We start from the raw sequence: 15,000 nt of genomic DNA, 5'->3' as shown, positions 1-15,000 counted from the left end.
TTTAAATCTCACACAGAATGGAGCGCGCGCGATTTGAATTGTTGCAAAACGTGTACTTCACGAGCATACGATTTCAAATTAAGCTTGATTAATTCAAATTGACTTTTATTTCATTCTTATGCAATAAGCACAGATTGATGTATCAGTGATTAAACTAACTTTCAAGTGAAACTGTTTGCTCTTATCAGTCAGGCAATGGTATCCATATTTATTAATATAATTTCAGAGCTGAGCAAAGAGTTTCCAGAAATCTGATTGGTTGACCAGTTCATTGTTTGATGTTATATTCACCATGCTAGCCAGTCGTACAAAACATGACTGAACTCCCATTACAATGATTTGAAATGCCCTGGTGCAATATAATACACGTCAAAATTTGGTATACTACACAATGCTACGCTCTAAAGGAACTGCCCATTTACCTGAGGTGACCAACTTTTGACTCCAGGTGCCTAGGAAATGATACTGGTCGCTTGGGGCTGGCATCAGATGAAAACAACAGTTAGCAAAATGGAAAACTGAATTATCGGACGTACCGCGAAAAGCGTAAGAAAATTAATGAATATTTCCGTTCACCGTATATTGTAGTAGATTCCTACAAATCCCTACGGATTCCTGCAATGATGTCATATTTTTCCTGCACGTGGCTACCAAGGCAGTTTTCCGAACAATGGCAGAAACCGAGGAAAGTTTGTCTTTGGTTGACAAATGTTTGTGAAGTGCGGTTTGGAGGTGAATTGGAGAAATGATGGAACTAACTTCACAAGTTAAGCAATTGTCTTTTTATTGACACCTGAAGAATGCAGGTGACTTTAACGGCCCGGGAGTCGAACCCACGACCTCTATGGTGTTGGTGCAGTGCTCTTATCAACTGAGCTATAAAGCGTCTGATACTTGTCCTCCAGCTGTTGTCAATAGTTAGAACCAGGCTTAATTAATAATAGCTTTAGCTAATAAACTGGAAAAAGCAACCTGTAGATGATCATTCAACAAAAATAAAGCTACATTATTCAATTGTGTTATTACTGTACGATTCCTGTAGCCCCGCGTGGATTCCTGCAAATTCCTACAAGCGCCATAATCGTATTATAACACAATGGTCAATCTAATTCTCAGGGTCTCTTTGTCAACAATGGAGACGCTCGGTATGAGGTTGCGCAATGGTTAGCTTAAGTTTATAGTGCTTGGAGTTACTCCTTCGGTGCTACATCACTGATCAGTTAACTGAATTCGTCTGTTGGCCTTTCACAGTATCTGTCCTGATAACTTTATGTCATTCAGCTCTTGATGACAAGCAGAAAAAAATACAGACCAATAGATCGAGTTGTCTCATTCCTTGCATACAATGATAGTTCATAATATTAAAATACTATGTGTAACAAACTTGGTTACTCTTTACAGCATGAAAACATGGAGCCTACAAATGGCAGTTCTCTCCGAGCACATGGCCCCCAACATGCAAGTGGGTACTAGCAACAACTAAGAGCCGGAAGTCGTTACAATGAAAGTAGTGGTAGAATGGCCTTCGGCACCCTTTTGACGATTGGAATTGGAGCGTTCTGATTGGTCGATTCATCTTTTTGCGGGAAATTCACAATTCAAATAATGACGTCACAGACACTTGACACCTCCCTGTCTGCGGACCCTCAGGAAACAGGATAGGGTGTTTTGCGTAATCATGTTGGAAACAGGCCCCTCACGGTCACAAAAAACACCAGAGGAAAAAAATGAAATCCAACAGATTTAATGACGAGAATAACAAATGAGTATGTACAAGAAGAAGAAAAAAGAAAAAAAAAGTCACACTATGTACAAGAAGAAGATGGTGCCCAGCACATGCACCCTAGCTTTTTATCATTATGATCAAAAACGCTGATTTTGGATGTGACCGGCCAATGAGAGGATCATCCCACTGGTCACATCCGAGTAGACTTTCCTTAAAGTCACCACAGTTCCATAGTGTCCCTACTCAGTTTTTCTTTTCTTTCTTGGTGCCCCGCACACGCACCCACGCAACTTTGCCTCACATCTCCTCGTTGTCGTCCGACAGGAGTCCGGAGATAAGATGAGCGTTGGGTCCGACAGGAATCCGTGAGCATCGTCATCAGTGTCATCGTTCTCCGTGAGACAATAGGGAGCTTAAGCGCGGGCGTTTTTGAGACGCGGACGGCAACCGGAAGAGAACATTTCGCGTGCCAGGACAGTGGTGTCTCCCAGATTTTTATACGAATCATCTCTTATAGAGAAAAGGTACTAAGCAATGTAAATGTCGTTGTGTGAAGACAAGTTAAAAGGGAAAACCGCTCACTTCCGGTTGCCGTCCGCGTCTCAAAAACGCGCGTGCTTAAGCTCCCTAATACCCATAAGAATACGTGATGGCTGTCCCCGGTCGAAGGATGCGTTTGTTGAAGACGAGCTGATAGTCTTTGTGGGCGGGATGGGTACGAAGTTTGCACTTTTCGGATGAATTTACGCGCTTGACAAATGCACGTTTTGCGTGGTGTTTCCAAAGGATGTTGGAGTTTGTCCAAGGTGTTTTGACGCAACACTTCATAATTGAGTTGCGCCATTCCCTCCACATTGAGAGAGTGACCCTTGACTTTACACTCTGTCTTATCATCGTTGCATCGGTACCCATAGTTTTTAGGCCCACCCGAACAAAATTCCGCAATGTACTGACCGGGTTTAAGTTCGTTGGTGAACTCACCGAGATGAGACGTCAGGTTAATCGGGACGATGCACATAGAGGACGGACTCGGTGTCGTAATAGAGGACCTCTTTACCGAGGAGTTCCAAGGCCTCGTACAACCATAAACGTGCCCAGCAGGTCGTAAATGCCGCAATGAACACATTCGTGTTGACATTGAGTTCCTCGCACTCGTCCTTGGCACGGTAGTACACTTCCACCCAGTTCTCATCGAGGCTACTGAGGTACCGAATGTCATGTTTGTCCGAGTCCATGTAGAGCTGAAAGGGTAGAGGGTCAAAGAAGGTTTTCACCTGCATCAGGTTATCCCTCTGTCCAAACTTGCCCCACAAGGAATTGAGCATTAGTTTGGCTAAGGACCGTCGACCCGGATTGTAAGCAATCTTAGTTGGGTCGAGTTGGATTCCTTTGTGACGCTCAAAGTCCTCCACATATGCCCGCCATTGCTCTTCCATGTCACACCCACTAGACCATCCCGATGCTTCAACTTTGATCTTAAGCCCCTCTCCACCACCTTTTCCAGCTCAGGGGTGCACCACGTACCGGTCAGCGCCCGTTCATCCTCGGTGTGATCGCACGAAAGGGATTTTTCGTGTAGAGGTTTGTCAATGTCTTGCTCCACACAGGTGGGACATAACGGGAAGGTGAGCTTTCCTCCACACCGGTAAGGCAAGACGGGGTGAAACAAATTCTTCGGTGGGACGATGGTGCACAAAGCCAGACCAAAGTACTGAGAGAGATCGGTGGTCCCGGGTTCATAGATGAAGTCAGGATGGCCGATGGGATACATTCCGTTCTTATTGACCCACGGGTAGAGGGAAGTGTAGTCCACATACCGGATTTCCGGCTTTACCCTTGTAGTAAAGGTAGGAGGCATTTGCGCATCTTCCAAAGAAGCCATCGTGGGGATTCATGGGTTTCATGAGAGAAAGGGTTTTGACCAACTCAGCCAAGCAAGGATCGGTTTTCTTTTGTCGCTCCCACTCACATTCCCAGAGGGTCACGACACGATATCCCAGGTCTCAAAGACTCTGAAGACGTTCCATGGTGGTACGTCGAACATCATCCATACAGCGTTGATTGTGACAGTGGTACGGTTCGTGATAATTAGGTAAACACTGGTCGCACCCATGCCAAAAACAACCCAAGAACTCGTAGATTGTGTTGCTGGTTTCGTCGAAGCCATCCACACTCCATCGTCGACCAGGGAGCTGGTATTCACCTTGGTTGCGAGTATGCTGGATACGTTGCCGTTGGTTTGGAAGCGGGTCTTCCTCCTGCAGCCGATGTTCTTGCCACAAGAGCCATTCCATGGCGACCTTGGAGTGGTCGGTGTTGAGTAGCCATCCCTTCACAGGCTTGGAGGCGATGATGTCTTCCTCCATGCGGTTGAGGCGATAGTCATGCAAACAACCTCCGGGGATCGTCATTTTGTCAAAGGGACAAAAGCCGGTCTGTTCACGGAACTCATGACGAAAGGTCAAACATCCCTTTCGGAGGAGTTTGACATGGGAGATACAATAGTCCACGAGATGATCCCGTTGCATGTCAAACTGAGCCTCGTTGGTCACTTGAGCAATGTACCATCGCTCGCACTCAGCCTTGCGCGCCGTGGACATGGATTCAGCCACGTAGTCTTTTTTTCTCAGGCATGGGACCCACGTAGTCGGCGTTCGCAGGGGTGTTGAAGAGATGTGGAAAATACCCCTTCTTAAAATTGTTGGAATCCAGCCTAAATGTTTTGGTAAACGAAGCCAGAGCTTTGGCGAAGAACGACATGGAGTAGATAAAGCGAATGTACCCAGCCTTGTAGGTGAGCTCCAGCAGTTTGCCACCCGTATGCATGGGCTTAAACTTTTGTTTGTGCTTAATCAAACGTTTCACAACAAAGTAAGAGTCGTAGCTCTTGAAATTGTGGGCAAGAGCTGTGACGTAGCGTGTTTCCTGCTCCGTGAGTTCTTTCAGCCATTGCAGATATTGTTCAATGCAATTCTCGCTACGAAAGAAATGAGGGGAGGTATCCTCTGCCGTCATACCCACCACCAAATTAGGCACGTGCAAGCCCGGAGCTTGCAAAAGCCTCCGTATCAGTAGATCAGTAGGGGTGGGTGGTAGGTATTGTCCTCCTTCTCCTCGCCCTCCGTAGCAGCATTGGGTTGTTGCGTGCCTCACGGCGGAGTCGGGTCCGCTTGTTAATTTGAACGATGCATGCATGGTCGTCGAGCTCTTAAGGGTCAGTGGGGACTTGCACGAAGCGTTGATGCTGGTTCAAGTCAGTCGTTTCGTGGGACGACGGGCATTCACTGTACCCGCACTGATGTTCCTCTTGTTCATTTATTGAACGAAGCAGTTTTCTGCTGTTTGCACATTTGTGCCATGAGTCGCATACCAACGACTGATTGGGACCACATGCTTATCCACTGAGGGTCTTGGTCTGGTGGAGTTGACAGCATGCATCCCCGTAAAATTGGCGACGACAATGACGACAGGGAATGTGGGCAGGACGTTTGCCCAAGTACGCCTCGATGTAATTGTCGCACTCATTCTATTGGCAACCAGGGCAGTGAATGCCTTTCCCTTTGGAACAACGGTGACGACCCCTTACGTTGTAGAGTTTCAGACACCGTCCACAAAAGTATGTTCGTTTCTGGTGCCGTCGTCGCAAGGTCGTTGGGGGGCAAGGCCTGCCCTCGGGTCTTTTTCTGACTGCGCTTTGAAGTCCTGCCCATCGAGATGCCGTCAGAGTTTGGTGTCAAAATCCAGCCAACCGGGTGAGCGTTGTAATTTCTCTGTTTCGGTCGGGCGACGACCTCGGTTCTTGCAAGCTTTCCTATTGGTGGATCGGGCTATCATCTCAGCCACATTCTCACTTATCATGGGATCTCCACCAAAAGGCAGTTCACCCCAGTCGACGAGTGGGGTCGTCGTCGTCGTCTTGGGTGGGCTTTCTTCTTCTTTGCTTTCTTTTTGGGCACCGGCGTCATCTTTTTACGGGTCACAAAACGAAGACGTTTCTTTGCTTTCTGAGGTGGACCCGCAGCGGCTGGCGTGGCTACAGGATCGACCTCAGCTGCTGCTGCAGGTCGTTTCTTCTTTTTCACCAATTGCGTCAACAAGGTCTGAAACGGGCCTTGCGTAAACGCCTCTCCTTCCACGTCCTCGTCCTCGTCAGCACTACCAGCACCACCGCCAGGACCTGCCCCAAAACCCACGGGACGTCGAACGGCTTTGGTCCATTTACGCACTTTGCGCGACAAAGGTTTGACCAATGCCTCTTTCATGGCCAGCGGGATGTCCTCTACCATGAGAAGGGCGGCTTCTTTGGCAGCCAGACGCCCGGCTTTGGTCACTTGAGAATTATCTGTCAAACGTCCCTTAGGGAACGGAGGAGGTCATGACACGTGACAGGAGGTCAGGAGGTCGTGACACGGCTCTGCTCAACCAACCACCGACGTCTGGGCGACGGCCTGTTCGAAAGCCTTATTGAGATTTCGAAAGTTGCACTCCACCGTCTGACTCAGGAGGAGTTCGTCGTCCGATCTGGTGGGGACGGACCACAGACGATTCGTAGGCCACTCAGTCGAACTCACATGGGTCATTTTCTGGGCATCCTTGTCGTAGAGGGAATGTTCGAGATTGGGTCCCACGTCGTATAGTAGGATCCATCCTTCTTCTTCGTCAACCATCCCAAGCGTAAGCCCACATGTTTCTGAATGGAAAATTGGATGTCGGCTGAGATAGTCCTCTTCTTCCCAACGAAACCTCACCCGTTGATGGTCAAGCACGCTCCCACCTCTAATGCTTTGGAGCCTCGTGCTTCTCTGCCATTCCATCTGATGAAAAAGAGCTTTCATGAATCCCACCCCATCGACGATGGCTGATTGGTTCCGAATAGGATCATCATGGTGAACCGTATCTGTTTGGGTAAAGATTCGGTCGGCATCCACTCGTTACCGGTTCGATAACAAACTGTCTTTGTCGGGATGAAACAATTCTTTCAAATCGACACAGAGTCTCCATCAAATTTCACAAGATGCGGTAAACGGACTTTGAAACTGCTGCTGGTATTATTCGGAAATTCTGGCGAGACATCGCTGAGTAAAACGACACGATCCATGACATCAACGACGAAAATGCAATCGGACGCAAAGCGCTTGATCTGTAGGAAACACTGCTCGACGTCCGTCCACCTCGGTCACACGAACCTGTTCGATTTCAACTTTGGAGCCTCGGAGACGGTGATACTCGATATGTCGAGGTTCCCACCACATACATCCCCTCGTTTTTATAGGGGGCGGTCCAGAGCAGTTCATGGTAAGTCTCCTCAACCCATTGACTTTCGATTAAATTGACGTACACGTACAACGGACGTTTGATGACGGGAGGCTGTGTCGTCGCATGGATTCACGCATAGGCCTCGTTCATCCAAACGAAATACCAATGGTACATTTTGGATAGAACCATGAACCTGACACCGTCGTCTAGAGTTTTCCATCCGTGTGACTCCACGACCCACATCACAGGTCGTGTCTGAAATCCGTTCGGATACTCTTTGAAGACGGATCCGTCATAAAAAATCCGCTTTGGGCCCTTTCTTGTCTTTGGGTACCAACAGGAGATTTGGACCTTGTAAAACGTGATCCGGTTCATTCTCATTGGCTGTACGGTACTTGATCCAACTCATATTCAGAGCCAATTCGAGAGTGATTCCAAAATACATCAATTTGACTGATTCGGTAAGGGTCTCCGTATCATCTATCACCAGATCTTCCTCGTCCCATTGGAACGTCACCACTGTCTTTCTCGTGACCGTCATGATACAGAGTGTCCCCCGCAGTCATCGTATTCAAGATCCCTTGTTCCACCATGTCTGTCATACTCTTGATAAATTCGACTCCCGTGGACGAGGGGACTATATCACTGGTTCGAACGGTACCGTCGGCCTTCAGAATACGTGCAAAGGTATCCATTGGGGTTCTGATTGCTAGACGAACGTGTGTCTGGGTGCACCAGGATGTCTTCGGGATGCGTTGGAGCAGCTGGTGTAGGAGGGAGCCACACGCCCGACAATCCTGCTTCCCAACGATCGTCCTCCTCCTGCCAGACGCGATCTTTAGGCAACCGTGCCTTGAAGTTAGACGGTCCATTGTCGGGAAACTCAGCCTGTGGCACGTTGCTCCACAGCGTGGCGTAACGAGACATCTCTCAATTTTTTATTGTTTCTCTGGTCATTTTTATACAGGCGTCAAGGCGGAACGAGGGACCCAACTATCGTATTTTTGGGGCCAGCCTAACCATCGGACTTTCACAGCTTGTCCACGTCATTGTAAAATCTTTTCCACTCGAAACAAAGCGTCGTCTGGCACGGTGACTTTTTGGACATCTTTCTCGGAAAAACACCCTTCCAAGGGCGTGCCATCCCATTCTTCCAATTTGTAGGTGACCACAGGTCCTCGCACCACGCGTCTCACAATAAAGACTTCTTCTGTCCAGTCCGGGAGATAGCCTTTCTTGAACGGACGATGTTTCTTACTCAAACGCACACGATCGCCCACCTTGAGTTAGGTCCACAGCGTCTTTTGAAACGTTTTCCATACAGTTTGGTCCATACAACTCGTTCATTGTCTTCGGTGACGTCTCGTGGGGCTGTGGCAATACTTCGATGACGGGTCTGATTGTATCCGTTTAACAATTGGGGTAACACGTTTAGGTACGTTCGAGTATTTCGTGCGGTAAAATACCGATACATGCCTTCATTCAACGTACGATTGAAGCGTTCCACTACGGATGCTTTGGCATCCCCATGCGTCGAAAAGTGTTGGATCCCTTCTCGTTTCAACATCCGACGAAACGGGGCATTGTAAAACTCTTTGCCCAGATCCCTCTGTAAACGTTGAGATTTTCATCCTTGTCTTAACACTTTTTCAAAAGCTTGAGTCACTGCGTCTTGTTCTTCACAGGCACCACCCAAGCATATTTGGACAATACGTCGATGACTGTCAAGAGATAGCGATGCCCACCATTTCATAGTTTGAGGGGTTGCATCTCCACCAGATCGGCTTGCCATTCTTCGTCCTTGTGAAACGCCAAGACTGGGAGCGTCTCGAACCGTCGTCAGACGGGGCGATGCAGTGTGTAGGCCAATTCCCCTTGCAATTCTCATAAGGCTTCATCCTGCGTCAATCCTTGAGTTTGAGCGTGCCGAGCCACACCACCCACTGAACCAGGGGTCCGAGGATCCGTGTACGAACTCACGATGGGAGTGGCGGCGACGCGGTGGCAGCGTTTCCATTTCGACATGTTTTGGTGACGAGCCAACACGTCGTCAACCCCAGAATAGTCGGGATGTCCTGCGGATGATGCTTTTAAGGGTTTGCCACGTATGATATGCACGTTCGGGTCCGAGTGTTGTCATCAACCAGTCCATATAGACGACAAAATGACTCTACTTATAGTCGATCTCTTCTTTCATGTCTTCGAAAACCGCTAGGGTATCGATGCGTTCGTCTGTAGGAAATTCATCCCATTCGTGTGTGCCTCCGAGCACCTTCATCAATTCCCGACAGAGCCAAATCTTTAATCCAAGATCAGTATATAGCTGTAGATTTCTATAGTGAAGCACATATTTTTCTTTTTTACCCAAGGTTGGTATTAGTTTATGCACTAGACCTGTTGATATTTTGTATTTTTGTGCTATTTGACTACAATAATCAGACAACATATCCTTTGTAACTTTAACCTTTTCAGGTCCAAGAGGATAGTCATTACCTTTGTGGGGATGCTGTAGTAATAAGGAACTGTTTAATTCAGTAGAAAAGCTACACAATACAGCTGCGAAGATAATTTTTAATTTAGGATCAGACACCCCGCATACAGAGGCCTTAAAGATAGCGAATTGGCATCCACTCTGCTACAAATATAAGATTGCATTAGTAAAACTGATGCACAAGGCTCACTGGGAAAATCTGCCTTTGCCATTATGTGACAATATAATCTGTAGACGAACATCGAAATATCCGTCTAGGACACCTGACTCTGTCTGTGTACCTCGCTTCAACTCAAGATTTGTCCATTTTTCGATTAGATATAGAGGTGCGGCTCTATGGAATAACACCTTGGCCAAAGATCATTCAATTGTAAACGCGAGTTGTAAAACTTTGTCAACCAAGTTGAAAGATAATGCAAGTTTCTTAAATTTTAATTTTTATGCTACGTCAATTTCTACTACAGATTTTAGTGACCATGATTATGTATACTTTTAATTGACATGTATCTTAGTTTTAGCTCACGACATGCCATTTAGTTTTAGCTCTCTTACACCATAGGGATTTTTAGTTTAGGCGTATAATAGTATGTAATTTAAGGGAATCTTATCTTATTTGTAAACACACGACCCCATAAGCTTATAGCTTCAAACATTATCGTGTTTAAATAAAGGTACATCTATCTATCGATCTATCGATCTATCTATCTATCTATCTATCTAGGTCATGTAGTTCTTCTGGGTCTTCTAGATCAACTTCTAGTATCAAACCTTTATGGCTATCTTCTTTATATTTAACTAGGTCTAGATTTTCAATCTATTTTTTTGTCATCCACCTAAATCCACCAGTTGGTAGATACTGTGACATAGCCCATCCATACAGATTATTCACGTCAAGATACATGATATACCTTTTGCGCATATACATAATCTTCATCTGTAATATGCTCGTCGTTTAAAATGCTATAGAACTTATCTTTTGTTGGTAGTTCTGTTTCATTAAATTTATCAAACAGTCCATGTGATCATAACAATAAACTCCTTTTTTAGCCATCAAATTAAGTTTGTCATCTTGAAATTCTTGTGCTGTGTATTTCAATGATGCTTTTGGTAGGTTGCTGACTAGTTTATCAAGACTTGAACTCATGAATTGAAAACTGTCAATAAAGGTTAGATGATTACCAATCATGAAAGCCATATCTTTTTCCATGTTATTAGGGATGGTTTTGATGTTCATTTAACACCTCTTTTCCTTTCTTATTTTTGCAGGTGTATTTTTTCCCCATCGCACCAATGTCCTGCATGGTAAAATGACTATCATACCCACGAAGATTATGAAATACCTCTGGTATTTTATCCGTCACTTGGAAATTAAGATTACAATCTCACGGTGCACTACCTCTGTATTTACTTGTAATATGACAATGGTCTCTAACTCTAACATCTTTAGCTGAGTATTTTTTACCACAAACGTGACACTCATCAGCTTTCTTGAAAATTTCCTCGTCTTGTGTTGCCATTTTTAATGGTTTGTTGAATTTGTACTTCATAACCTTTTTACAATCTTTAACTGACCTCTTCAAGCATCTTTTCCATAAATTTGTATACAGCATTAGGGCCTCTATTTATAACTGCATAGGTTTTGTGTACTTATCATCATAATAGCAAACGACTTTATAGCTGTAACCACAGTCTGTATGCTTTTGATAAGCTTCAGTATATGATTTATCATCATTTGGCTTGAAATGAAACAATGTTGCCTCGCAGTGATGAGCGCAAATTTCTATTGCGTCGAGAAGCCTGAAAAATCATTTGGCTTACAACCATGTATTTTCTGTGTTATAGCTTCAAAATCGGCATATGCGACGAATGGAGCAGGCAGCTGTTTGTGCTGATTATTGTATTTTAAGATCATGTTCTTATCTTTGGTTGGCATTTTGATCGCTTATGTGCCATTTATTTGGATACAGTTTTCTTTGTGATCGGCCAACACCCCCTCAGAACTAAAACACTGGAGACAAAACATGCAGAAGTGTTTCCTCTCTTTGTGTTTTGTTTGATTGTACATAAATCTGTTGAAATCTTTGATCAACACAAAATGTGTTTTTGTGCCTTCTGTAATCAATAAAAGATTTATTTTATCGGTTTGTTTTTCGTTGGACGCAGATTGGAAAAGGTTGTTTTTCTTCATAATCAAATACATTTATTCTTATTTTGTTTTGTCTTTCTATTTTGTTGATCTGTTTAATAGTGACTGGAAATGTAATGCCTTCATAATCTGGATTTTGGATGAATGCTCTGTCTGATTTTTTTATTCTTTGTGGATCTCTGTTTTGTGGATTCAAATGTCTGATATGACACCATCTGAAGCATTCATTGTCCTCGTTTTTTATGTTTATTAATCCTTTTTCACTGTTCTGTAGCTCATTTGGGAGTTTGATATATGATGATCTTTTAATTGGTTGATACGTTGAGGTAACGGTTGTCAACCAAACGAATCATCCATCCAGATCCCTCTGAGATCCATTGAGCTACCTTGTTTAATATCTGTCGTTTGGATAATTTCAACGCTTCTGGAATTTCTGTTTGATTTATTTTTGTTTGAGCTTGACTGTTGAAATATGCTGTCTTTATTACGACTTGATCATTCCCAGCAGGCGTTTTGAATGTCACCTTCAAGGATTCAATAAATTTGAGTCCTTTCGTAGAGGACAGAACACCCCCCCTTACCCTCAATACAAAAAACCAATGCCGAAACCTCGCAAGAGTGTCAAGCAAATGGTTCAAGGTTATGAAGATGATATAATTCTTCCACCGCTAAAATTAAGGGATGGATACAAGCCAATCCCAGCTCCAAGAACTAAAAAAACAGGTTATTAAAAAGCCTGTTCCACTTCCAAGAACTAAAATAGAGCAGCCTAACAAAGCTTTAAAAGGATACACTAAATCATGAAATTAGCATTAAAAACGATAAAGACCCCTTAATTCAATTACAAAACACAAGAAAAGTAGTTGAAACACATATTGAGGGTGTGTTGCGTAGCATTCTTCTGCAATAGCAGAGCGATGAGTTGCGATCTGGTGAGTTTTTGAAAGTCAGATTTATTTATTTCTATGTACTATACTATTTTTTTTCTTTAAGCCACGTTGGGTGCGTTTAAAATTCAAATAAAATTTGACAACTCATTTGAACTATACAGAAATTTGGTGTTAATCCGTCTTAGCAGCATTCCTTTAATGCTTTTTTGTTTGCAAATGGTGTGTTTCACCAGCTAGGGTATAGTTATGATTACCCCAGCTCCAATCTGGACAAAGCCATACTTTGTTGACCATATACTTGGTTTTAATTGCTGTATAAGCTCGCTTTTTTTCTTGTTCTGTGAAATACATATAAGGACCATGTTGACCCCTATATCTTTTTCTCTCTGATGAACAAGCATTTGTTTGTGTTTTAGATTCAGTCATTTTACAATATATTATATACTATACTTTTTATGTCATTTAGTACGTTTCATTGCGTCACCATAGTTCTTCAATAAGAACAGAAATAACACGGTCTTGAAAAGTCTTGCACTTTTCTGGGATCCTGCTATCTGTACGATGTCTCCTAAATATCACCGTTGTTCTTACCTGGTCACAATCCATCATAGCTATTGAAAGTTTATCTTTTCCCTGTTCGACAAGTTCTTCGGTTACAGCACTATGGATAGTCGTTCTGATAAGCGTTGTCGACAAAACTTGACTCTCTGTTGCTTTATCCCATTCTTCGTCTGTAAACTTGATGTATGGCATTTTAATTGTTGAATTTTCTAAAAGAGTCATTATATATATTAATAAGAAATATTTTTTTCAAATGCGTTTAATTTAGCCAGAAACAATCATATTTTTGGCTACTGGTGACAGAAGCGGATTACAGCATATACTGTGGGTTCTACAATATATGTTACATAATATTCTTTTAAACATTTGTCATAAATCCGTCAAATCCTTTATTGGTATCCAACTGTTAAAGTCATCGCTATATCCTTTCCACTTCACCAAAGCTTGTTTCTTTTAGTAATCTCTCCGGATGGTTTTATCGATTCTAAATACCTCTTGATCGGCTGCATGCCAATAATTATAATTCAGGTTCATAAAAACTCCCTTGTATCTCTTCACCTCTGAGATCCTTTAGTTTGTAAGTGATTGGATTAGTGTATTGTATTTTATTTATTACTTGAAAGCGAGGGTCACACTTCATCAACACTTATCTAGCCTACCCCACAAGTCCTTTAAGGGTGTACGTTTCACCTCATTTGACAGGCCAAGAAAGTCAAAGGTGAAGCTATTCCATTATATCATACATCGCTGCATGGAGGGGCTTCGACGAGCTTTACGACATGACGCAATTTGGGCATCCTCTGTCATATTGGGCGTCCTTTGCACAGTTTTAACTGCATAACATTCCTACGTTTTATTCCCTTGGGACCAAACTCAGTCACCCTGTCAACCTGCCCCACGCATAGATACCACTTTCGCCCCAGGGCGAGTCGACTCTCGGACGCCACGACCCCGAGAACGTGGCCCGAGTGCATCCGAAGTCGTTCCACGGACTCCTTCTCATGAATCACGAAGGGATTAGTGCGATATCGGTTTTTCCAGCGAAATTTACTGTCGAATTCACCAGTTAGGCAATTAATTTTTCTTGAATCGCAAGAGTTTCATTTACATTTTGATGTATTTCATTGAAACACGCCAGCTTGGCTTAGAACCAGAATGGGCAGGAAACGACAAACCTCAAACAAGATCTGCAACAAATTAGCTGTACGTGCTCTAAACAAACTTCTGAAAACACAGGCTGGCGATATTTCTCCTTACTTTTACGAGAACTCATTGCGATTACGTGTTTATAACATAAGGGCAAAATTTTCTTATCACTGCCGAGGCACATCGAATTGAAAAGAAGTTAGGCAAACGGAGTAAAAGACTTCTAGTTCGTTCGCACTTTAAAGCCAAACAAACCAGCAAACAAATCAATTATTTCTGTTCAAAAAGAGTACAGATGATTGTTATTTAATTCCAGTTGAGAATAAAAATTCGAGTTTCATTCCTGAACAAAGGAAAAAACGACTAAACCATTTTTTAAAAATATGCATCCACTTGAAATAACTCAATCCGTAGAATAACAAACGGTTTAGTGTGAAAGAAAAGAATTTGTGGAGTAACCTCTTCCACCAACTTTAAGCTATTACTGGTGTACCGTTTTTACGTTCTCGTCCTCTTTCTCTCTTCTTTCGTTTTTATTTCTTCTGTCATAGGCCGTCCAAGCATCTTGCAACCTTATTAGATTCAAAATTGAAAATAATAATAATAATAGTAATATATTCTCGCTAGGATCATCCGCAAACAATGCCTTAGACTAGATAAGATATGGGAGACTCAGCCCAAGGCGGTGAGTCTCCTAGTAACTCCGTATAAAATCCATGATTCCCATAGGTTCCGAACACATGTTCCTCCCATAACTCAAAAAGCGCCAAAAAAAAAAAAAGAA

At 43.5% G+C, this 15,000-nt stretch overlaps 1 protein-coding gene across 1 annotated transcript; it reads right to left on the bottom strand.

Moving 5' to 3' along the window:
• Positions 1-2,724: 2,724 nt before the first annotated feature.
• Positions 2,725-3,162, bottom strand: LOC138001360 (uncharacterized). The gene has a single exon (XM_068848004.1). The coding sequence runs from the start codon at positions 3,160-3,162 to the stop codon at positions 2,725-2,727; it is 438 nt and encodes a 145-aa protein (XP_068704105.1).
• Between the last annotated feature and the right edge of the window lie 11,838 nt (positions 3,163-15,000).

The sequence above is a fragment of the Montipora foliosa genome, chromosome 4 (assembly GCF_036669935.1).
Source record: "Montipora foliosa isolate CH-2021 chromosome 4, ASM3666993v2, whole genome shotgun sequence".
Lineage (NCBI taxonomy): Eukaryota > Metazoa > Cnidaria > Anthozoa > Scleractinia > Acroporidae > Montipora > Montipora foliosa.
The sequence above is the reverse complement of the archived record's forward strand: the minus strand, read 5'-3'. Positions and strand labels throughout refer to the sequence as shown.

Coding starts and splice junctions, on each gene's coding strand:
- LOC138001360 (XM_068848004.1), bottom strand. CDS start 3,162: ATGGAAGAGCAATGGCGGGCATATGTGGAGGACTTTGAGCGTCACAAA.